The following is a 22847-nucleotide window of genomic DNA, read 5'->3' as shown; positions in this document are numbered from 1 at the left end:
AATCACGCCCAAGGAAGGCAGCCGGAGGAACCGCTACCAAGGCGGTCTCCTCATGACTCTCAGCTCTCTCTCTCTCTCTCCGCATCCGCGGTTGATGGCAGACTTCCCCGCCTTTGGCGACATTTAGCTGCCACAGGTCACAGACCGGTGGGTGACGGACATTGTGCTCACGTGCACAGGACAGTGTTCTGTTCTCGTCCTCCGACTCCATTCTTCAGAACGGCCCCACCTCCCCACCGAGCAGATGCCCTGCTGCAGGCGGTGGACGCTCTAAGAGCAGAAGGAGTGGTGATCCCTGTCCCCCCTCAGGAACGAGGGCGAGGGTTTGTACTCCAATCTCTTTGTGGCTCCAAAAAAGGACGGCTCCTTCCGTCCTGTTCTGGACCTAAAACTGCTCAATAAGCATGCGAACGCCAGGCGGTTCCGGATGGAATCCCTCCGATCCGTCATTACCTCAATGTCTCGAGGAGACTTCCTTGCCTCAACAGACCTCAAAGATGCCTATCTCCACGTGCCAATTGCTACGGAGCACCAACGTTTTCTACGTTTTGTGATAGGAGACGACCATCTTCAGTTCGTAGCTCTGCCATTCGGTCTGGCGACAGCCCCACGGGTGTTCACCAAGGTCATGGCAGCAGTGGTAGCAGTCTTGCACTCTCAGGGACACCCGGTGATCCCTTACTTGGACGATCTACTCGTCAAAGCACCCCCCCTCGAGGCATGACAACGCAGCCTGAATGTTACGCTGGAGACTCTCCAGACTTTCGGGTGGATCATCAATTTGGCAAGGTCAAATCGGTCACCGACTCAATCACTAACGTATCTCGGCATGGAGTTCACACTCTATCAGCGATAGTGAAGCTTCCGCTGAACAAGCAGCGTTCACTGCAAACAGAGGTGCAGTCTCTCCTTCAAGGCCAGTCGCACCCCTTAAGGCGCCTCATGCACTTCCTAGGGAAGATGGTGGCAGCCATGGAGGCAGTTCCCTTTGCGCAGTTTCATCTGCGCCAACTGCAAGGGGACATTCTCCGCCAATGGGACGGGCAGTCAACCTCCCTGGACAGGAAAGTCTCCCTTTCCCAGACGGCCAAGGACTCTCTGCAATGGTGGCTTATTCCCACCTCATTGTCACAGTGAAGATCCTTCCTACCCCCATCCTGGGCAGTGGTCACGACAGATACGAGTCTGTCAGGGTGGGGAGCAGTTTGTCTCCGCCACAGGGCTCAGGGGACGTGGACTCAGCAGGAGTCCACCCTTCAGATCAATGTTCTGGAAATCGGGGCAGGGTATCTTACCCTACTAGCTTTCCAGCAGTGGCTAGAAAGAGAGCAGATCCGAATCCAGTCGGACAACTCCACAGCGGTGGCATACATCAACCACCAAGGAGGGACGCGCAGTCGGCAAGCCTTCCAGGAAGTCCGGCGAATCCTCATGTGGGTGGAGGACACAGCATCCACCATATCCGCAGTTCACATCCCGGGCGTAGAAAACTGGGAAGCAGACTTCCTCAGTCGCCAGGGTATGGACGCAGGGGAATGGTCCCTTCACCCGGACGTGTTTCAGGAAATCTGTCGCCGCTGGGGGGTGCCGGACGTCGACCTAATGGCGTCTCGGCACAACAACAAGGTCCCGGCATTTATGGCACGATCGCGCGATCACAGAGCTCTGGCGGCAGACGCCTTAGTGCAAGATTGGTCGCAGTTCCGGCTCACATATGTGTTTCCACCTCTGGCACTCTTGCCCAGAGTACTGCGCAAAAAATCAGATCCGATTGCAGCCGCGTCATACTCGTCGCCCCAGACTGGCCGAGGAGATCGTGGTACCCGGATCTGTGGCATCTCACGGTCGGCCGACCGTGGTCACTACCAGGCTGGCCAGACTTACTGTCCCAAGGGCCGTTTTTCCATCGGAATTCTGCGGCCCTGAACCTGACTGTGTGGCCATTGAGTCCTGGATCCTAGCGTCTTCAGGATTATCCCAAGGGGTTGTTGCCACCATGAAACAGGCTAGGAAGTCCACCTCTGCTAAGATCTACCACAGAACGTGGAAGATTTTCTTAACCTGGTGCTCGGCTCAGGGAGTGTCTCCCTGGCCATTTGCATTGCCTACTTTTCTTTCCTTCCTGCAATCGGGGTTAGAAAAGGGCTTGTCGCTCGGCTTCCTTAAGGGGGAAGTCTCGGCACTATCCGTGTTTTTTCAGAAGCGTCTAGCACGTGTTTCTAAGGTGCGCACGTTCCTACAGGGGGTCTGTCATATCGTACCCCCGTACAAGCGGCCGTTAGATCCATGGGATCTCAACAGGGTATTAGTTGCTCTCCAGAAGCCGCCTTTCGAGCCTCTGAAGGAAGTTTCCTTTCTCGCCTGTCACAGAAGGTGGCGTTTCTCGTTGCGATCACATCGCTTCGGCGAGTGTCTGAGCTGGCAGCTCTGTCATCCAAGGCTCCCTTCCTGGTGTTCCACCAGGACAAGGTAGTGCTGCGCCCCATTCCGGAGTTTCTCCCTAAGGTCGTATCCTCATTTCATCTTAATCAGGATATATCCTTGCCTTCCTTTTGTCCTCATCCGGTTCACCGGTATGAAAAGGACTTACGTTTGTTAGATCTGGTGAGAGCACTCAGACTCTACATTTCACGCACGGCGCCCATGCGCCGTTCCGATGCACTTTTTGTCCTTGTCGCTGGTCCGCGCAAGGGGTTGCAGGCTTCTAAAGCCACCCTGGCTCGATGGATCAAAGAACCAATTCTAGAGGCCTACCGTTCTGCGGGGCTTCCGGTTCCTTCAGGGCTAAAAGCCCACTCAACCAGAGCCGTGGGTGCGTCCTGGGCATTACGACACCAGGCTTCGGCTCAACAAGTGTACCAGGCAGCTACCTGGTCCAGTCTGCACACTTTCACCAAGCATTATCAGGTGCATACCTATGCTTCGGCGGATGCCAGCTTAGGTAGAAGAGTCCTGCAGGCGGCAGTGACACCCCCGTAGGGGAGGGCTGTTTTGCAGCCCTAACATGAGGTATTTCTTTACCCACCCAGGGACAGCTTTTGGACGTCCCAATCGTCTGGGTCTCCCAATAGAGCGCTGAAGAAGAAGGGAATTTTGTTACTTACCGTAAATTCCTTTTCTTCTAGCTCTTATTGGGAGACCCAGCACCCGCACAACACACACACACACACACAACGCTACAGACACACAGCGCTCCACAAACAACGCAACACACATACAACACCGCTCTCACCCCCCGCGACACTCAGAACATGTACAGCGCCCTACACAAACACTTGGTAACTACACACAACAACATCTATATATATATATAACAAAAATCATACATGAACTACACAATACGTAAATTCTAGAATACCCGATGCGTAGAATCGGGCCACCTTCTAGTATATATATATATATATATATATATATATATATATATATATATATATATATATATATATATATATATATATATATGTGTATATATATATGTGTATATATATATATATATATATATATATATATATATATACATACATACATACATACATATATGTGTATGTATGTATATAATTTTTAAGTTTTTTTTTTTTAATCTGCATCAAAATCTGCATGCCTCTCCTGAAGCCAGCAAAGTCTGCACCAAATCTGCAGGGTGTGCACATAGCCTAAGGCCATGTTCACTTTTTTTTACATCCGTATTTGTAGCCAAAATCAGGAGTGGCGCAGAGGAAAAGTAAAAATACTAAGGCGAAATACTGAATGTGATAACGTGACCTAATAGAAGCTGTAGGAGAGAAAAGGCGCAATAGGGTCTTACCCGATTTACAGGGCAGAGGGAAAAAGGGTTAAAACACACTCACCTGGCTGGGTTGTGCCAGTCACAACCCCTTAGAGAACGTGGATGAGTGCTTTAGTGGTTCAGCAGCGGCCCCGTGTCTGAGCAAAGGATATCAAAGTGTAGACTGGAGAAAAAACGGGTTTAAAAACTGCGCTAGGAAACCACGAGCAAGGATGTAAATGAATATTTTTCTTTTATTTAGATAATTCCAACGCGTTTCGGAGACCCATCTAAATAAAGAAGGGAATTTTGTTTACTTACCGTAAATTCCTTTTCTTCTAGCTCCTATTGGGAGACCCAGACAATTGGGTGTATAGCTACTGCCTCCGGAGGCCACACAAAGTATTACACTTTAAAAAGTGTAACCCCTCCCCTCTGCCTATACACCCTCCCGTGCATCACGGGCTCCTCAGTTTTGGTGCCAAAGCAGGAAGGAGGAAACTTATAAATTGGTCTAAGGTAAACTCAATTCGAAGGATGTTCGGAGAACTGAAACCATGAACCAAAAGAACAATTCAACATGAACAACATGTGTACACAAAAGAACAACCGGCCCGAAGGGAACAGGGGCGGGTGCTGGGTCTCCCAATAGGAGCTAGAAGAAAAGGAATTTACGGTAAGTAAACAAAATTCCCTTCTTCTTTGTCGCTCCATTGGGAGACCCAGACAATTGGGACGTCCAAAAGCAGTCCCTGGGTGGGTAAAAGAATACCTCGATAAAAAGAGCCGTAAAACGGCCCCCTCTTACAGGTGGGCAACCGCCGCCTGAAGGACTCTCCTACCTAGGCTGGCATCTGCCGAAACATAGGTATGCACCTGATAGTGTTTCGTGAAAGTGTGCAGACTCGACCAGGTAGCCGCCTGACACACCTGCTGAGCCGTAGCCTGGTGCCGCAATGCCCAGGACGCACCCACGGCTCTGGTAGAATGGGCTTTCAGCCCTGAAGGAACCGGAAGCCCAGAAGAACGGTAGGCTTCAAGAATCGGTTCCTTGATCCACCGAGCCAAGGTTGACTTGGAAGCCTGCGACCCCTTACGCTGGCTAGCGACAAGGACAAAGAGCGCATCCGAGCGGCGCAGGGGCGCCGTACGAGAAATGTAGAGTCTGAGTGCTCTCACCAGATCTAACAAGTGCAAATCCTTTTCACATTGGTGAACTGGATTGGGACAAAAAGAAGGTAAGGAGATATCCTGATTGAGATGAAAGGGGGATACCACCTTAGGGAGAAATTCCGGGACCGGACGCAGAACCACCTTATCCTGGTGAAACACCAGGAAGGGGGCTTTGCATGACAGCGCTGCTAGCTCAGACACTCTCCGAAGTGATGTGACTGCCACTAGGAAGACCACCTTCTGCGAAAGGCGTGAAAGAAGGGAATTTTGTTTACTTACCGTAAATTCCTTTTCTTCTAGCTCCAATTGGGAGACCCAGACAATTGGGTGTATAGCTTCTGCCTCCGGAGGCCACACAAAGTATTACACTTTAAAAAGTGTAACCCCTCCCCTCTGCCTATACACCCCCCCGTGCATCACGGGCTCCTCAGTTTTGGTGCAAAAGCAGGAAGGAGGAAACTTATAAATTGGTCTAAAGTAAATTCAATCCGAAGGAAGTTCGGAAAACTGAAAACCATTCAACATGAACAACATGTGTACACAAAGAACAACAGCCCGAAGGGAACAGGGGCGGGTGCTGGGTCTCCCAATTGGAGCTAGAAGAAAAGGAATTTACGGTAAGTAAACAAAATTCCCTTCTTCTTTGTCGCTCCATTGGGAGACCCAGACAATTGGGACGTCCAAAAGCAGTCCCTGGGTGGGTAAAATAATACCCCGTAATAGAGCCGTAAAACGGCCCCTTCCTACAGGTGGGCAGCCACCGCCTGAAGGACTCGCCTACCTAGGCTGGCATCTGCCGAAACATAGGCATGCACCTGATAGTGTTTCGTGAAAGTGTGCAGACTCGACCAGGTAGCCGCCTGACACACCTGCTGAGCCGTAGCCTGGTGCCGCAAAGCCCAGGACGCACCCACGGCTCTGGTAGAATGGGCCTTCAGCCCTGAGGGAACCGGAAGCCCAGAAGAACGGTAGGCTTCGAGAATTGGTTCCTTGATCCACCGAGCCAGGGTTGATTTGGAAGCCTGAGACCCTTTACGCTGGCCAGCGACAAGGACAAAGAGTGCATCCGAGCGGCGCAGGGGCGCCGTACGAGAAATGTAGAGTCTGAGTGCTCTCACCAGATCTAACAAGTGCAAATCCTTTTCACATTGGTGAACTGGATGAGGACAAAAAGAGGGTAAGGAAATATCCTGATTGAGATGAAAGGGGGATACCACCTTAGGGAGAAATTCCGGAACCGGACGCAGAACCACCTTGTCCTGGTGAAACACCAGGAAAGGGGCTTTGCATGACAGCGCTGCTAGCTCAGACACTCTCCGAAGTGATGTGACTGCTACTAGGAAGACCACTTTCTGCGAAAGGCGTGAAAGAGAAATATCCTTCATTGGCTCGAAAGGTGGTTTCTGAAGAGCCATCAGCACCCTGTTCAGATCCCAGGGTTCTAACGGACGCTTGTAAGGAGGGACTATGTGACAAACCCCCTGCAGGAACGTGCGTACCTGTGGAAGTCTGGCTAGGCGCTTCTGAAAAAACACAGAGAGCGCTGAGACTTGTCCCTTAAGGGAGCCGAGCGACAAACCCTTTTCCAATCCGGATTGAAGGAAGGAAAGAAAAGTGGGCAAGGCAAATGGCCAGGGAGTAAAACCCTGATCAGAGCACCAGGATAAGAATATCCTCCACGTCCTGTGGTAGATCTTGGCGGACGTTGGTTTCCTAGCCTGTCTCATAGTGGCAATGACCTCTTGAGATAACCCTGAAGACGCTAGGATCCAGGACTCAATGGCCACACAGTCAGGTTGAGGGCCGCAGAATTCAGATGGAAAAACGGCCCTTGAGACAGCAAGTCTGGTTGGTCCGGTAGTGCCCACGGTTGGCCCACCGTGAGATGCCACAGATCCGGGTACCACGACCTCCTCGGCCAGTCTGGAGCGACGAGGATGGCGCGGCGGCAGTCGGACCTGATCTTGCGTAACACTCTGGGCAACAGTGCCAGAGGAGGAAACACATAAGGCAGTTGAAACTGCGACCAATCCTGAACTAAGGCGTCTGCCGCCAGAGCTCTGTGAACTTGAGACCGTGCCATGAATGCCGGGACCTTGTTGTTGTGCCGGGACGCCATTAGGTCGACGTCCGGCATCCCCCAGCGGCAACAGATCTCTTGAAACACGTCCGGGTGAAGGGACCATTCCCCTGCGTCCATGCCCTGGCGACTGAGAAAGTCTGCTTCCCAGTTTTCTACGCCCGGGATGTGAACTGCGGATATGGTGGAGGCTGTGGCTTCCACCCACAGCAGAATCCGCCAGACTTCCTGGAAGGCTTGCCGACTGCGTGTTCCTCCTTGGTGGTTGATGTATGCCACCGCGGTGGAGTTGTCCGACTGAATTCGGATCTGCTTGCCTTCCAGCCACGGCTGGAACGCCTTCAGGGCAAGATACACTGCCCTTATCTCCAGAACATTGATCTGAAGGGAGGACTCTGGCTGAGTCCAGGTACCCTGAGCCCTGTGGTGGAGAAAGACTGCTCCCCACCCTGATAGACTCGCGTCCGTCGTGACCACCGCCCAGGATGGGGGTAGGAAGGATTTCCCGTTCGACAATGAAGTGGGAAGAAGAGACCACCGAAGGGAGGCTTTGGCTGCCTGAGAAAGGGAGACGTTCCTGTCGAGGGACATCGACTTCCTGTCCCATTTGCGGAGAATGTCCCATTGAAGTGGACGCAGATGAAACTGCGCAAAAGGAACTGCCTCCATTGCTGCTACCATCTTCCCTAGGAAGTGCATGAGGCGCCTCAAGGGGTGTGACTGGCCTTGAAGGAGAGATTGCACCCCTGTCTGTAGTGAACGCTGTTTGTCCAGCGGAAGCTTCACTATCGTTGAGAGAGTATGAAACTCCATGCCAAGATATGTCAGTGATTGGGCCGGTGTCAGATTTGACTTTGGGAAATTGATGATCCACCCGAATCTCTGGAGAGTCTCCAGAGCAATGTTCAGGCTGTGTTGGCATGCCACTTGAGAGGGTGCCTTGACAAGCAGATCGTCTAAGTAAGGGATCACCGAGTGTCCCTGAGAGTGTAGGACTGCTACTACTGTTGCCATGACCTTGGTGAAGACCCGTGGGGCTGTCGCCAGGCCGAAAGGCAGTGCCACGAACTGAAGGTGTTCGTCCCCTATGGCGAAACGCAGGAAGCGCTGATGCTCTGGAGCAATCGGTACGTGGAGATAAGCATCTTTGATGTCGATTGATGCTAGGAAATCTCCTTGGGACATTGAGGCGATGACGGAGCGGAGCGATTCCATCCGGAACCGCCTGGTTTTTACATGTTTGTTGAGCAGTTTTAGGTCCAGAACAGGACGAAAAGATCCGTCCTTTTTTGGCACCACAAACAAGTTGGAGTAAAAACCGTGACCCTGTTGCTGAAGAGGAACAGGGATCACCACTCCTTCTGCCTTCAGAGTGCACACTGCCTGAAGAAGAGCATCGGCTCGCTCGGGGGGCGGAGACGTTCTGAAGAATCGAGTCAGAGGACGAGAGCTGAATTCTATCCTGTAACCGTGAGACAGAATGTCTCTCACCCAACGGTCTTGTACCTGTGGCAGCCAGGTGTCGCAAAAGCGGGAGAGCCTGCCACCGACCGAGGATGCGGTGTGAAGAGGCCGAAAGTCATGAGGAGGCCGCTTTGGGAGCGGTTCCTCCGGCGGTCTTTTTAGGACGTGACTTAGACCGCCATGAATCGGAGTCCCTCTGACCCTTCTGTGGCCTGTTGGACGAGGAGAATTGAGAACTGCCCGCGGGCCGAAAGGACCGAAACCTCGATTGTACCTTCCGTTGTTGAGGTCTGTTTGGTTTGGACTGGGGTAAGGATGAGTCCTTTCCCTTGGATTGTTTAATGATTTCATCCAATCGCTCACCAAACAGGCGGTCGCCAGAAAATGGCAAACCAGTTAAGAACTTTTTGGAAGTAGAGTCTGCCTTCCATTCACGTAGCCACATGGCCCTGCGGACTGCCACCGAATTGGCGGAAGCTACCGCCGTACGGCTCGCAGAGTCCAGGACAGCATTAATGGCGTAGGACGCAAACGCCGACGCCTGAGAGGTTAAGGACACCACTTGCGGAGCAGAGGCACGTGTGACTGCATTAATCTGCGAGTGACACGCTGAGATAGCTTGGAGTGCCCATACGGCTGCAAATGCCGGAGCAAAGGACGCGCCGATAGCTTCATAGATGGATTTCAACCAGAGCTCCATCTGCCTGTCAGTGGCATCTTTGAGTGAAGCCCCATCTTCCACTGCAACTATGGATCTAGCCGCCAGTCTGGAGACTGGAGGATCCACCTTGGGACACTGAGCCCAACCCTTGACAACGTCAGGGGGGAAGGGATAACGTGTATCCTTAAGGCGCTTAGAAAAGCGCTTATCTGGACAAGCTCGGTGTTTCTGTACTGCCTCTCTGAAGTCGGAGTGATCCAAAAACGTACTCATTGTACGCTTGGGAAATCTGAAACGGAATTTCTCCTGCTGAGAAGCTGACTCCTCAATTGGAGGAGCTGGGGGAGAAATATCCAACACCTGATTGATGGACGCTATAAGGTCATTCACTATGGCGTCTCCTTCAGGTGTATCTAGGTTGAGAGCGGCCTCAGGATCAGAATCCTGATCTGCCACCTCCGCTTCATCCTCTAGAGAGTCCTCCTGCTGAGACCCTGAGCAGTGTGATGAAGTCGAGGGAAGCTCCCAGCGAGCCCGCTTAGGCGGTCTGGGACTGCGGTCCGTGTCAGAAACCTCACCTTGGGACCTATGAGTCACCCCAGGAGCACTTTGCTGCTCCAACCGAGGGGGGCCTGGGGTCAATGATTCAACAGTGCCCGGGGCCTGAGTCACCGGTCTGGACTGCAAGGCTTCTAGTATCTTAGCAGACCATTTATCCATACTCTCAGAAAGTTTGTCAGCAAATACTGCAAACTCCGTCCCTGTCACCTGGACAGTGGGAGCAGGTGGTTCCACCTGGGCCACCAGTGGCAGAGGCTCCGGCTGAGTAAGTGCCACAGGGGCCGAGCATTGCACACAATGAGGGTCGGTGGAACCTGCCGGTAGTATAGCCGCACATGAGGTACAGGTTGCAAAGTAAGCCTGTGCCTTGGCACCCTTGCTTTTTGCGGACGACATGCTGTTGTCTCCTCTGAGTACAATCCGGGAGGGTATATAGCCAAAAATCAACAGTGAGACCGTACAGAGTAAATGTATAGCATATAAGCATATATATATATACACTTCGGCACCCAGGGGGGCCAGCACCTAGAAACAGGTGCGGCTTACCGACCGCCCAAAGCGGTTGTGTGACCACCAGATTCCCTGCCTGGGCCTCCCAGAGCCGTGTTGTCTCTCCTCTCCAGCTTCAGAAGTGCTGACAGGAATGGCTGCCGGCGTTCAGTGAGGAGGAGGGGGCCGTGGGCGTGCCTCAGAAAGTGCGGGAATCTGGTGCCCCACGATGCTCAGTGAGGGGGGAGGAGGATACAAAGTATGCTCCAGCCCTCAGCGCTGACGTCCAGTGCAGCGTCCCGCCCTTCCCCTGACTGGCAGGCCCGGGGGCGGGAATATGCGGTACTAGGCCGCAAAAGCCGGGGACTAAAGTTATAAGCGCGGCCGGCAAATAAGCGCGGTCAGCGCGGTAGTCCCGGCGCACTAACACACCCAGCAGTGCTGCAGCGTGTATGACACAAGCGCTCCATGCGCCGTCCCCAAGGGGACACACAGTAGCAGGGCCTTGTCCCTGACGATACCCGGCTCCTGTCCAGCAGAATCCCCAGGGGCTGCGGAGGGAGCACGGTCCCAGTGCCTGGAGACCGATTAGGATCCCACTTCACCCAGAGCCCTTAAGGGATGGGGAAGGAAAACAGCATGTGGGCTCCTGCCTATGTACCCGCAATGGGTACCTCAACCTTAACAGCACCGCCGACCAGAGTGGGGTGAGAAGGGAGCATGCTGGGGGCCCTGTTATGGGCCCTCTTTTCTTCCATCCGACATAGTCAGTAGCTGCTGCTGACTAAAATGTGGAGCTATGCGTGCATGTGTGCCTCCTTCGCACAAAGCATAAAAACTGAGGAGCCCGTGATGCACGGGGGGGGTGTATAGGCAGAAGGGGAGGGGTTTACACTTTTAAGTGTAATACTTTGTGTGGCCTCCGGAGGCAGAAGCTATACACCCAATTGTCTGGGTCTCCCAATGGAGCGACAATGTAAAACTGTAAAGGGGAAAAAAGCGCAATAGGGTCTTACCCGGTATGAGGGTGGACAAACAATACAAAGAAGCACTCACCTGGTGAGGTTGTGCCAGTCACAACCCCTTATGATAGCCTGTGAGTGCCTGGTGGTTTAGCTGCAGCCCCGGGAGAGGAATTTTGTATCACACAGGTAGAAGAAAAGACCGGGTTTATGCCGCGCTGAAAACCACTGATGCGTGTAAATTAAAAGATTTCCTTTTTATTGGATAGTTCCTACGCGTTTCAGAGACATCCGTCTCCTTCCTCAGGATATGAATATGAATTCTTTTCATGAGGAAGGAGACGGATGTCTCTGAAACGCGTAGGAACTAGCCAATAAAAAGGAAATCTTTTAATTTACACGCATCAGTGGTTTTCAGCGCGGCATAAACCCGGTCTTTTCTTCTACCTGTGTGATACAAAATGGAGCGACAAAGAAGAGAAACATCCCTCATCGGCTCGAAAGGTGGTTTCTGAAGAGCCGTTAGCACCCTGTTAAGATCCCAGGGTTCTAGCGGACGCTTGTAAGGTGGGACTATGTGGCAAACCCCCTGCAGGAACGTGCGGACCTGCGGAAGCCTGGCTAGACGCTTTTGAAAAAACACGGAAAGCGCCGATACCTGTCCCTTGAGAGAGCCGAGAGACAAACCCTTGTCCATTCCGGATTGAAGGAAAGACAGAAAAGTGGGTAAGGCAAACGGCCAGGGGGTAAAACCCTTATCAGAGCACCAGGATAAGAAGATCCTCCACGTCCTGTGGTAGATCTTGGCGGACGTTGGTTTCCTAGCCTGCCTCATAGTGGCAATGACCTCTTGAGATAACCCTGAAGACGCTAGGATCCAGGACTCAATGGCCACACAGTCAGGTTGAGGGCCGCAGAATTCAGATGGAAAAAAGGCCCTTGAGACAGCAAGTCTGGTCGGCCTACTTCAACACAAAGCAAAAAACTGATGGGCCCGTGATGCACGGGAGGGTGTATAGGCAGAGGGGAGGGGTTACACTTTTTAAAGTGTAATACTTTGTGTGGCCTCCGGAGGCAGAAGCTATACACCCAATTGTCTGGGTCTCCCAATGGAGCGACAAAGAAAGAAAAATATTCATTTACATCCTTCCTCGTGGTTTCCTAGCGCGGTTTTTAAACCCGTTTTTCCTCCAGTCTACACTTTGATATCCTTAACGTGACCTAATAGAAAGAGCCGACATCGCTCTGTGCAGTGGCTGACTGCTGCTGCTTGAGACGTGAGTGCGGTAGTTTTTTGGGGTGCTGGGAGCGGTATCTCTACCTTGAACCTCTGAAAATCTGCAGCATAGTTAGTTCTACTTAAAATTAAAACAGGGACCTTAACCAGCAACTCAGTGACTTTATTTTAGACAATTTTGCTTTAATTCCACGTTGTGTAAGATCTCTGCTTGCAATCAGTGAATGTAAACGTTTATATTCATATCCACTTTGCACTGAACAAGAAGCGTAGATAACGCTCTGTGAGCTGAATATATCCACAGCGACCAACACAAATCGTCATCTGATGGAATCGTTCCCAAATGTCTCCGCACCAATTGTGTCTGTGACCATTGCAAAAAAAAACCTGCAATATGACAATGTTTTAACAAACCCTTTAGCTCGTGGTGGATTGTCCAGACTGTTTAAATTGTAACGTCTTCATTATGGCTGACTAATTTTTTGAAGTACAGACCCTTGCAGTGGATGTAGCCCCCCCCCCCTTCCCCCATAAAAATCACACCGTCCATTTCAGCAGCAATTGCAACACTAAATGTGGAGGGGCTACATCAGTCTGTGAGGCTGTGCGCTTAGTTTAGAAGTTTAGTTTGGGCTGACAGAAACCTGTAACTGTGAGAATGAGGATGGCTCAGGATGCAGAATATAATAGCGCTATACAGTGTCCACCCATATCCTGTCCACCGCCATTAACTTGAGAAGGGCAGCAGCTAAAGGCATAGAAGTGGTGTCTAGGTATAGTAAAGTAGCCATGCGCTACGCAATGAAACCACCTATAGCGCCACCTGCTGGAAAACAACGGCGTTAGCTTTTTTTTTTCTCAAAAACAGAACGAGATAAGGCCCCGTCACACTAAGCAACATCGCTAGCAACATCGCTGCTAACGAACTTTTGTGATGTTGCTAGTGATGTTGCTGTGTGTGACATCCAGCAACAACCTGGCCCCTGCTGTGAGGTCGTTGGTTGTTGCTGAATGTCCTGGGCCATTTTTTAGTTGTTGCTGTCCTGCTGTGAAGCACAGATCGCTGTGTGTGACAGCGAGACAGCAACAACTAAATGTGCAGGCAGCAGGAGCCGGCTTCTGCAGAGGCTGGTAACCAATGTAAACATCGGGTAACCAAGAAGCCCTGTCCTTGGTTACCCGATATTTACCTTTGATACCAGCCTCAGCCGCTCTCACTGTCAGTGCCGGCTCCTGCTCTGTGCACATGTAGCTGCAGGACACATCGGGTTAATTAACCCGATGTGTGCTGTAGCTAGGAGAGCAAGGAGCCAGCGCTAAGCATTGTGCGCTGCTCCCTGCTCTGTGCACATGTAGCTGCAGCACACATCGGGTAATTAACCCCATGTGTGCTGTAACTAGGAGAGCAGGGAGCCAGCGCTCACTGTGCGCTGCTCCCTGCTCTCTGCACGTGTGGCTGGTCACTGGTTGCTGGTGAGCTCACCAGCAACTCGTGTAGCGACGCTCCAGCGATCCCTGCCAGGTCAGGTTGCTGGTGGGATCGCTGGAGCGTCGCAGTGTGACATCTCACCAGCAACCTCCTAGCAACTTACCAGCGATCCCTATCGTTGTTGGGATCGCTGGTAAGTTGCTTAGTGTGACTGGACCTATAGAGAGAAAAAAAAAGTAATTAACAAATTGTAGGGCATCATCAATTCAATAGGAATTGACACCTTACATACAGAAATGAAACCCATGACCCCCCCAAAACATTGAATGCTGGTCACGCATATGGCGCTCATTTAACTTTGATGCTCAAAGTGGCCCCCGTCATCTGCAATGCACATCTGGCCTCTGCACAGCATACTGTATCTTGCTGCACGTTGTGCAATATGGTAGGTGACACGTTTGCACAAGCATCTGTGATACATCGTCGTAGGTCCTGCAATGTTGGTGGAGGGGTCGCATACACCTGCTGTTTGATGTGACCTCACAGAAAGAAGTCCAATGGGGTCAGGTCAGGTGAGCGGAGGCCACTCCACATAGCCACCATACCCAATGACTTGTAGGAAGGTCTCCATGAGGTATTGTTTCACGTCCGCAGCCTTATGAGTTTTACACGTTCTAATCATAGCATTTCTGTATGCAAGGTGTCGATTCGTATTGAATTGATGATGCCCTACAACTTTGTAATTCACTTTTTTTCTCTATCTCGTTCCGTTTTCGAGATAAAAATGCTAACTCCGTTGTTTTCCACCAGGTGGCGCTATAGGTGGTTTCATTGCGTAGCGCATGGCTAGTTTACTATACCTAGACACTACTTCTATGCATATAGCTGCCGCTGTTCTCAAGTTAATGGTGGTGGACAGGATATGGGTGGACACACTGTATACGCATAATAAGCTATATATCAACAGAAGAAGCAGAGAGGCTAATTTAAATGTTTTGCGCTTTTATTTTTTTGTTTCTCTCTGGCGCTTTGTTGGCCACACACACAAAAAATAACGGGAGGCTGACCCTAATAATTCTTTATTTAATGGCCTTCAGCTGGATCTTGAGCTAAGGCAACTTGATGGATGAATGCTCCACAAGAAGATAGATCTTGTGCAGCCTAAATAGGTCCACCAGGGTCTTCTCCGCCTAAATAGGTCCACCAGGGTCTTCTCCGCCTAAATAGGTCCACCAGGGTCTTCTCCGCCTAAATAGGTCCACCAGAGTCTTCTCCGCCTAGATGGGTCCACCAGGGTCTTCTCCGCCTAAATAGGTCCACCAGGGTCTTCTCCGCCTAAATAGGTCCACCAGAGTCTTCTCCGCCTAGATGGGTCCAGCAGGGTCTTCTCCGCCTAAATAGGTCCACCAGAGTCTTCTCCGCCTAGATGGGTCCACCAGGGTCTTCTCCGCCTAAATAGGTCCACCAGGGTCTTCTCCGCCTAAATAGGTCCACCAGAGTCTTCTCCGCCTAGATGGGTCCACCAGGGTCTTCTCCACCTAAATAGGTCCACCAGGGTCTTCTCCGCCTAAATAGGTCCACCAGGGTCTTCTCCGCCTAGATGGGTCCACCAGGGTCTTGTCTGCTGTTATCTTGATTGTATTAAGCCATAATTACATCTTGTGGGGTTTTTTTTTCCTCCACTGGGTTGCAGAGATCTGGTCTTTTGAAATCTGTAAGTTTCCACGTCAACCAAAAGGGCGTTAACTTTTTCCCCTGAATGATTTTGTCCAATCATGAAAAGGCAGCAACATAGAGCGGAAAAAATGACACAAAGGAGGTCTAAACAGGCATTGTTAGTGTGATCTGTTTACACTGATGTATCTATTGGAGTTCTCCTGTCGCTTCCAGTTCTGAGCGAGGAGGAGGAGAGCTGCAGTGTTTCTCACACGAGACGTTCTGGATCTACCCCAGGTATTGAATCCTTATTCTCCCGATACCCGAGATATAAACACTGGTCTTGGGTGACAAACACTGCAGCTCTCCTCCTGTCCCAGTAAAGTGATGGGAGTGTGATCCAGTTCTCATCAGATCACGCTGATAAAACCTCTTCAGACCTTCTCTCTGCAATTTTGCCATTTTTTTTCCCTAACGCCACCATTTTATGATTGGGCAACACCATACAGGAGGAAAATATAAATGTCCTAAAGAATAATCCCTGAATATCCCTAGGTTGTATTGAAAATTTCCATATACAGTACAGACCAAAAGTTTGGACACACCTTCTCATTCAAAGATTTTTTTTCTTTATTTTCAGGACTCTGAAAATTGTAGATTCATATTGAAGGCATCAAAACTATGAATTTTCACATGTGGAATGAAATACTTAACAAAAAAGTGTGAAACAACTGAAAATATGTCTTATATTCTAGGTTCTTCAAAGTAGCCACCTTTTGCTTTGATTACTGCTTTGCACACTCTTGGCATTCTCTTGATGAGCTTCAAGAGGCAGTCACCGGAAATGGTCTTCCAACAGTCTTGAAGGAGTTCCCAGAGATGCTTAGCACTTGTTGGCCCTTTTGCCTTCACTCTGCGGTCCAGCTCACCCCAAACCATCTCGATTGGGTTCAGGTCTGGTGACTGTGGAGAACAGGTCATCTGGCGTAGCACCCCATCACTCTCCTTCTTAGTTAAATAGGCCTTACACAGCCTGAAGGTGTGTTTGGGGTCATTGTCCTGTTGAAAAATAAATGATGGTCCAACTAAACGCAAACCGAATGGAATAGCACGCCACTGCAACATGCTGTGGTAGCCATGCTGGTTCTGTATGCCTTCAATTTTGAATAAATCCCCAACAGTGTCACCAGCAAAGCCCCCCCACACCATCACACCTCCTCCTCCATGCTTCACGGTGGGAACCAGGCATGTAGAGTCCATCCGTTCACCTTTTCTACAAAGACACGGTGGTTGGATCCAAAGATCTCAAATTTGGACTCATCAGACCAAAGCACAGATTTCCACTGGTCTAATGTCCATTCCTTGTGTTCTTTACCCAAACAAGTCTCTCCTGCTTGTTGCCTGTCCTTAGCAGTGGTTTCCTAGCAGCTATTTTACCATGAAGGCCTACTGCACAAAGTCTCCTCTTAACAGTTGTTCTAGAGATGAGAAGGTGTGTCCAAACTTTTGGTCGGTACTGTAGATTTTGTAAGACCATATCTCTGCAATGCTGTACGAAGGAGTTTCAATCAGCCCTTTTTTTACTGATGTATACAATTTAAAGGGAAACTTTCATGTTTTCATGATATTTATTATTTTGTTTTAAAGGGTTAGTCCCAAAAAATAATAAAACCCCTCCATTCAATAGAGGATAACGTACTGATCACTAGGGGTCACTGAACTATCTTGAAAAGTAATCTCTGTAAATTAGAAATTCTTTATTTCCGCTCTATCCATCGTCTATGGAACTGACAAGAGTACAGTGCTCAGTAGCAGTACCATGGACAATGAACAGAGCGAGGGTCCAGCATGTGCAGAGCCTGGTATCCTGATTCTCGAGATTGCAGGTCCTGGTCACCAGGAAGCCAACATATGGATTGGGGGTAATTTTTCACCAAAATAGTAAGTTAACATACACTAAAAGTTGACAAATCTCTCATTATACATTTAATTATCAAAAAGCTTTAAAAGTGTAACTTAATTTTCACGGCTTGAATTCCACAGCAGTTGCCGCCATGCTTTCACCTGTGCATTTTTGTAGAACGGGTCCGTTATTACATTACTATAAATTATGGAGTATATTTGATAGAATTATTTATGGTCTAAAGGGAATCAGTCACCAGGTTTTTGCCACCTAATCTGAAAGCAGCATAATATAGGGGCAGAGATCCTGATTCCAGTGATGTGTCACTTGCTGGGCTGCTTAGTGTAGTCTTGATAAAATCACAGGGTGGCTCAGTGGTTAACACTGCAGTCTTGCAGCGCTGGGGTCCTCGGTTCGAATCCCACCAAGGACAAGATCTGCTAGGAGTTTGTATGTTCTCCCCATGCTTGCGTGGGTTTCCTCCCACACTCCAAAAACATACAGATTGTGAGCCCCAATGGGGACAGTGTTCCTGATGTATGTAAAGCGCTGCGGAATACGTTAGCGCTATATAAAAATAAAGATTTATTTTTATTTTGTTTAATCAGCAGTAGATTATCATTACAGGACTACTTGGTGTGCTGCAGGTAGTCCAGCATATTCATCACTTGTCTGCTAGGACCCATGAGGAATGTTTCACTAGTGATAAAAGAGGCCGATATTTGTCCATCTCTGTGCTATAAAATTTGATATATTAGAACACAAGGTGATTAAAAGAGCAAAGTTTACTTATAAATAAAGGTATTTAAAACGAAAAGTTGTTAAAAATGAGTGGCCTGTGCTGCCGCCTGCCTCCGATCCGGATCCGCTCACACATCCCCACCATCTTCATCCAGAAGAAATTCCTGGATCTCTTTTCTCATCTCAGACCTAAAAGCACAGACATAGAAAAGGTAAAATGTTAATAGTTTACTAATATAAAGGGTAACCAAGACGCCACCACCAAGCAGGTACTGCACCGACGTCCTATATACTTATGGATTGGCAGTGGTCCAATGTCAGAATTAAGACGCCGGTAACCATCTGGTTGATTCCTAAGGAATCCTACTAGCTGGAGCCCCCTATATACAGTGTGTCCACCCATATCCTGTCCACCGCCATTAATTTGAGAACGGCGGTAGCTACAGGCATAGAAGTGGTGTCTAGGTATAGTAAAGTAGCCATGTGCTACGCAATGAAACCACCTATAGCGCCACCTGGTGGAAAACAACGGAGTTAGCATTTTTATCTCGAAAACGGAACGAGATAGAGAAAAAAAAAGTGAATTACAAAGTTGTAGGGCATCATAAATTCAATACGAATCAACACCTTGCATACAGAAATGCTATGATTAGAACGTGTAAAGCTCACAAGGATGCGGACGTGAAGCGATACCTCATAGAAACCTTCCTACAAGTCATTGGGTATGGTGGCTGTGTGGAGTGGCCTCCGCTCACCTGACCTGACCTGACCCCATTGGACTTCTTTCTGTGAGGTCTCATCAAACAGCAGGTGTATGCGACCCCTCCACCAACATTGCAGGACCTACGATGATGTACCACAGATGCTTGTGCAAACGTGTCACCTACCATATTGCCCAACGTGCAGCAAGATACAGTATGCTGTGCAGAGGCCAGATGTGCATTGCAGCTGACGGGGGCCACCAAGAGCATCAAAGTTAAATGAGTGCCATATGCGTGACCAGCATTCATGGGGGAGTCATGGGTTTCATATCATAGCATTTCTGTATGCAAGGTGTCGATTCGTATTGAATTGATGATGCCCTACAACTTTGTAATTCACTTTTTTTCTCTATCTCGTTCCGTTTTCGAGATAAAAATGCTAACTCCATTGTTTTCCACCAGGTGGCGCTATAGGTGGTTTCATTGCGTAGCGCATGGCTACTTTACTATACCTAGACACCACTTCTATGCCTATAGCTGCCGCCGTTCTCAAGTTAATGGCAGTGGATAGGATATGGGTGGACACACTGTATTTACAATTTACGCCCCTGGTGGGGAAAACCTCCACATGTGCAAGATGTTCCCTGCTAGAAAGATCCAATGCATTGTAGTATTGTCATGCAACTTTCGTGTATGCAAAAAAAAAGTTTCGCCACCTCCTTCTTCTCCTATCAGTCTGTGATCAGTCTGGATATCCCAGGGATATCCAGTTTTTTTTCTCCCCATGGCCCATAGACTTGCTGAGGTTAAACTGATCCTCAGATTTTGCACTTATTACTTTCCTCGCAAAAAAACCCACGGCTATGTGAACAGCCCCACAGACTCATGAGCTCCTGGCCACACGGCTGGCATAGAAAGCTGCCATGAGAATGAGGCCTTAGGTGCTCAATCCAGAATTTCTATGGGACTTTCCTGTCCACAGCTCTGTACAGACCAGAATATGACTCAGACGCTGGTCTATGGAAAAGCAACTTACCTGCGGCTCCTGTGCTCGGCCTCCTGCATGATGTATTGAGGGAAGGCACTCACCGACGTCTGGTACATGGGGAAGAAAGAAGAAAAACTGGTCACAGACTAAATAGTGCATCTGATAAGGAATAAAACCAATTGCACATCAACTGGAGTTTGTCTTTTTCCTGAACTGGAGGAGGTCACCAGGACAGGACACGCGCTTGAAAGGGCCTCATTCAGGCGGCCATAATGCAGACTAATTTTCACACCCATAATAAAGCCACAAGTCCTGACCTGACTACAGGTGTTATGACCTAAACGTAGGCAGTAGGTCGAGTCACAGACTTGCAATCAGGCCATGAGACTTCCAACCTGTGGGATCTCTGCCAGTCCTGAAAATGAAGGGGTTCACCTCAACCCATGCAAAACGACGTTTTGGCTTCTAGGAAGCCTTCATCGGGGTTTTGCGTACAAAGCGTTGAGGGATTAGGGGAAAAGAAGGGAATTTTGTTTACTTACCGTAAATTCCTTTTCTTCTAGCTCTAATTGGGAGACCCAGACAATTGGGTGTATAGGCTATGCCTCCGGAGGCCGCACAAAGTATTACACTCAAAAGTGTTAAGCCCCTCCCCTTCTGCCTATACACCCCCCGTGCTCCCACGGGCTCCTCAGTTTTGGTGCAAAAGCAAGAAGGAGGAAAAAGAATTATAAACTGGTTAAAAGTAACTTCAATCCGAAGGAATATCGGAGAACTGAAACCATTCAACATGAACAACATGTGTACACAAAAAACAGGGGCGGGCGCTGGGTCTCCCAATTAGAGCTAGAAGAAAAGGAATTTACGGTAAGTAAACAAAATTCCCTTCTTCTTTGTCGCTCTATTGGGAGACCCAGACAATTGGGACGTCCAAAAGCAGTCCCTGGGTGGGTAAAATAATACCTCATAATAGAGCCGTAAAACGGCCTCTTCCTACAGGTGGGCAACCGCCGCCTGAAGGACTCGTCTACCTAGGCTGGCATCCGCCGAAGCATAGGTATGCACCTGATAGTGCTTCGTGAAAGTGTGCAGGCTCGACCAGGTAGCCGCCTGACACACCTGCTGAGCCGTAGCCTGGTGCCTCAAAGCCCAGGACGCGCCCACGGCTCTGGTAGAATGGGCCTTCAGCCCTGAGGGAACCGGAAGCCCAGCAGAACGGTAGGCTTCGATAATTGGCTCCTTGATCCACCGAGCCAGGGTTGATTTGGAAGCCTGTGACCCTTTACGCTGGCCAGCGACAAGGACAAAGAGTGCATCCGAGGGGCGCCGTACGAGAAATGTAGAGTCTGAGTGCTCTCACCCAATCTAACAAGTGCCAATCCTTTTCACATTGGTGAACTGGATGAGGATAAAAAGAAGGTAAGGAGATATCCTGATTAAGATGAAAGGAGGATACCACCTTAGGGAGAAAATCCGGAACCGGACGTAGAACCACCTTGTCCTGGTGAAACACCAGGAAAGGGGCTTTGCACGACAATGCTGCTAGCTCAGACACTCTCCGAAGAGAAGTGACTGCTACTAGAAAAACCACTTTCTGCGAAAGTCGTGAGAGGGAAGTATCTCTCATTGGCTCGAATGGTGGTTTCTGAAGAACCATCAGAACCCTGTTGAGATCCCAGGGTTCTAACGGCCGCTTGTAAGGAGGAACAATGTGACAAACCCCCTGCAGGAACGTGCGTACCTGTGGAAGCCTGGCTAGGCGCTTCTGGAAAAACACAGAGAGCGCTGAGACTTGTCCCTTAAGGGAGCCGAGTGACAAACCCTTTTCCAGTCCAGATTGAAGGAAGGACAGAAAAGTGGTCAAGTCAAAAGGCCAGGGAGCGACGAGGATGGCGCGGCGGCAGTCGGTCCTGATCTTGCGTAACACTCTGGGCAACAGTGCCAGCGGAGGAAACACATAAGGGAGCTGAAACTGCGACCATCCTGAACTAAGGCGTCTGCCGCCAGAGCTCTGGGATCTTGAGACCGTGCCATGAACACTGGTACCTTGTTGTTGTGCCGGGACGCCATGAGGTCGACGTCCAGCACCCCCCAGCAGCAACGGATCTCCTGAAACACGTCCGTGTGAAGGGACCATTCCCCTGCGTCCATGCCCTGGCAACTGAGATAATCTGCTTCCCAGTTTTCCACGCCTGGGGTGTGAACTGCGGATATGGTGGATGCCGTGGCTTCCACCCACATCAAAATCCGCCGGACTTCCTGGAAGGCTTGCCGGCTGCGTGTGCCGCCTTGGTGGTTGATGTATGCCACCGCTGTGGAATTGTCCGACTGAATTCGGATCTGCTTGCCCTCCAGCCACTGCTGGAACGCTTTCTGGGCAAGATACACTGCCCGTATTTCCAGAACGTTGATCTGAAGCGAGGACTCTTGCTGGGTCCACGTACCCTGAGCCCTGTGGTGGGGAAAAAAAAAATCGCTCCCCACCCTGACAGACTCGCGTCCGTCGTGACTACTTCCCAGGATGGGGGTAGGAAGGATTTCCCCTTCGATAACGAAGTGGGAAGAAGCCACCACCGAAGGGAAGCTTTGGTCGCCTGAGAGAGGGAGACGGTCCTGTCGAGGGACGACTGCTTCCTGTCCCATTTGCATAGGATGTCCCATTGAAGGGGACGCAGGTGAAACTGCGCGAAAGGGACTGCCTCCATTGCTGCCACCATCTTCCCCAGGAAGTGCATGAGGCGCCTCAAGGGGTGTGACTGGCCTTGAAGGAGAGATTGTTGTCCTTTCTGTAGTGCCTACTGCTTGAACAGCGGAAGCTTCACTATCGCTGAGAGGGTATGAAACTCCATGCCAAGATATGTCAGCGATTGGGCCGGTGTCATATTTGACTTTGGAAAATTGATGATCCACCCGACACCCTGGAGAGTCTCCAGGGAAGCGTCGAGGATGCGTTGGCATGCCTCTTGAGAGGGTGCCTTGATCAGCATCCAAGTACGGGATCACCGAGTGACCCTGCGAGTGTAGGAGCGCTACTAC

At 50.0% G+C, this 22847-nt stretch overlaps 1 protein-coding gene across 1 annotated transcript in view; it reads right to left on the bottom strand.

The window, feature by feature from the left end:
* Positions 1 to 16790: 16790 nt before the first annotated feature.
* Positions 16791 to 22847, bottom strand: part of CTU2 (cytosolic thiouridylase subunit 2) — a 49636-nt gene continuing 43579 nt past the window's right edge. The window contains exons 14-15 of the mRNA XM_075325891.1: positions 19860 to 19918; positions 16791 to 18311 (exon numbers count right to left, since the gene is read on the bottom strand). Coding sequence (XP_075182006.1) covers positions 18251 to 18311; positions 19860 to 19918 — 120 coding nt within the window. The 3' untranslated portion in view covers positions 16791 to 18250. The remainder of the gene's footprint in view (positions 18312 to 19859; positions 19919 to 22847) is intronic.

The sequence above is a fragment of the Anomaloglossus baeobatrachus genome, chromosome 10 (assembly GCF_048569485.1).
Source record: "Anomaloglossus baeobatrachus isolate aAnoBae1 chromosome 10, aAnoBae1.hap1, whole genome shotgun sequence".
Classification (NCBI taxonomy): Eukaryota; Metazoa; Chordata; class Amphibia; order Anura; family Aromobatidae; genus Anomaloglossus; species Anomaloglossus baeobatrachus.
The sequence above is the reverse complement of the archived record's forward strand: the minus strand, read 5'-3'. Positions and strand labels throughout refer to the sequence as shown.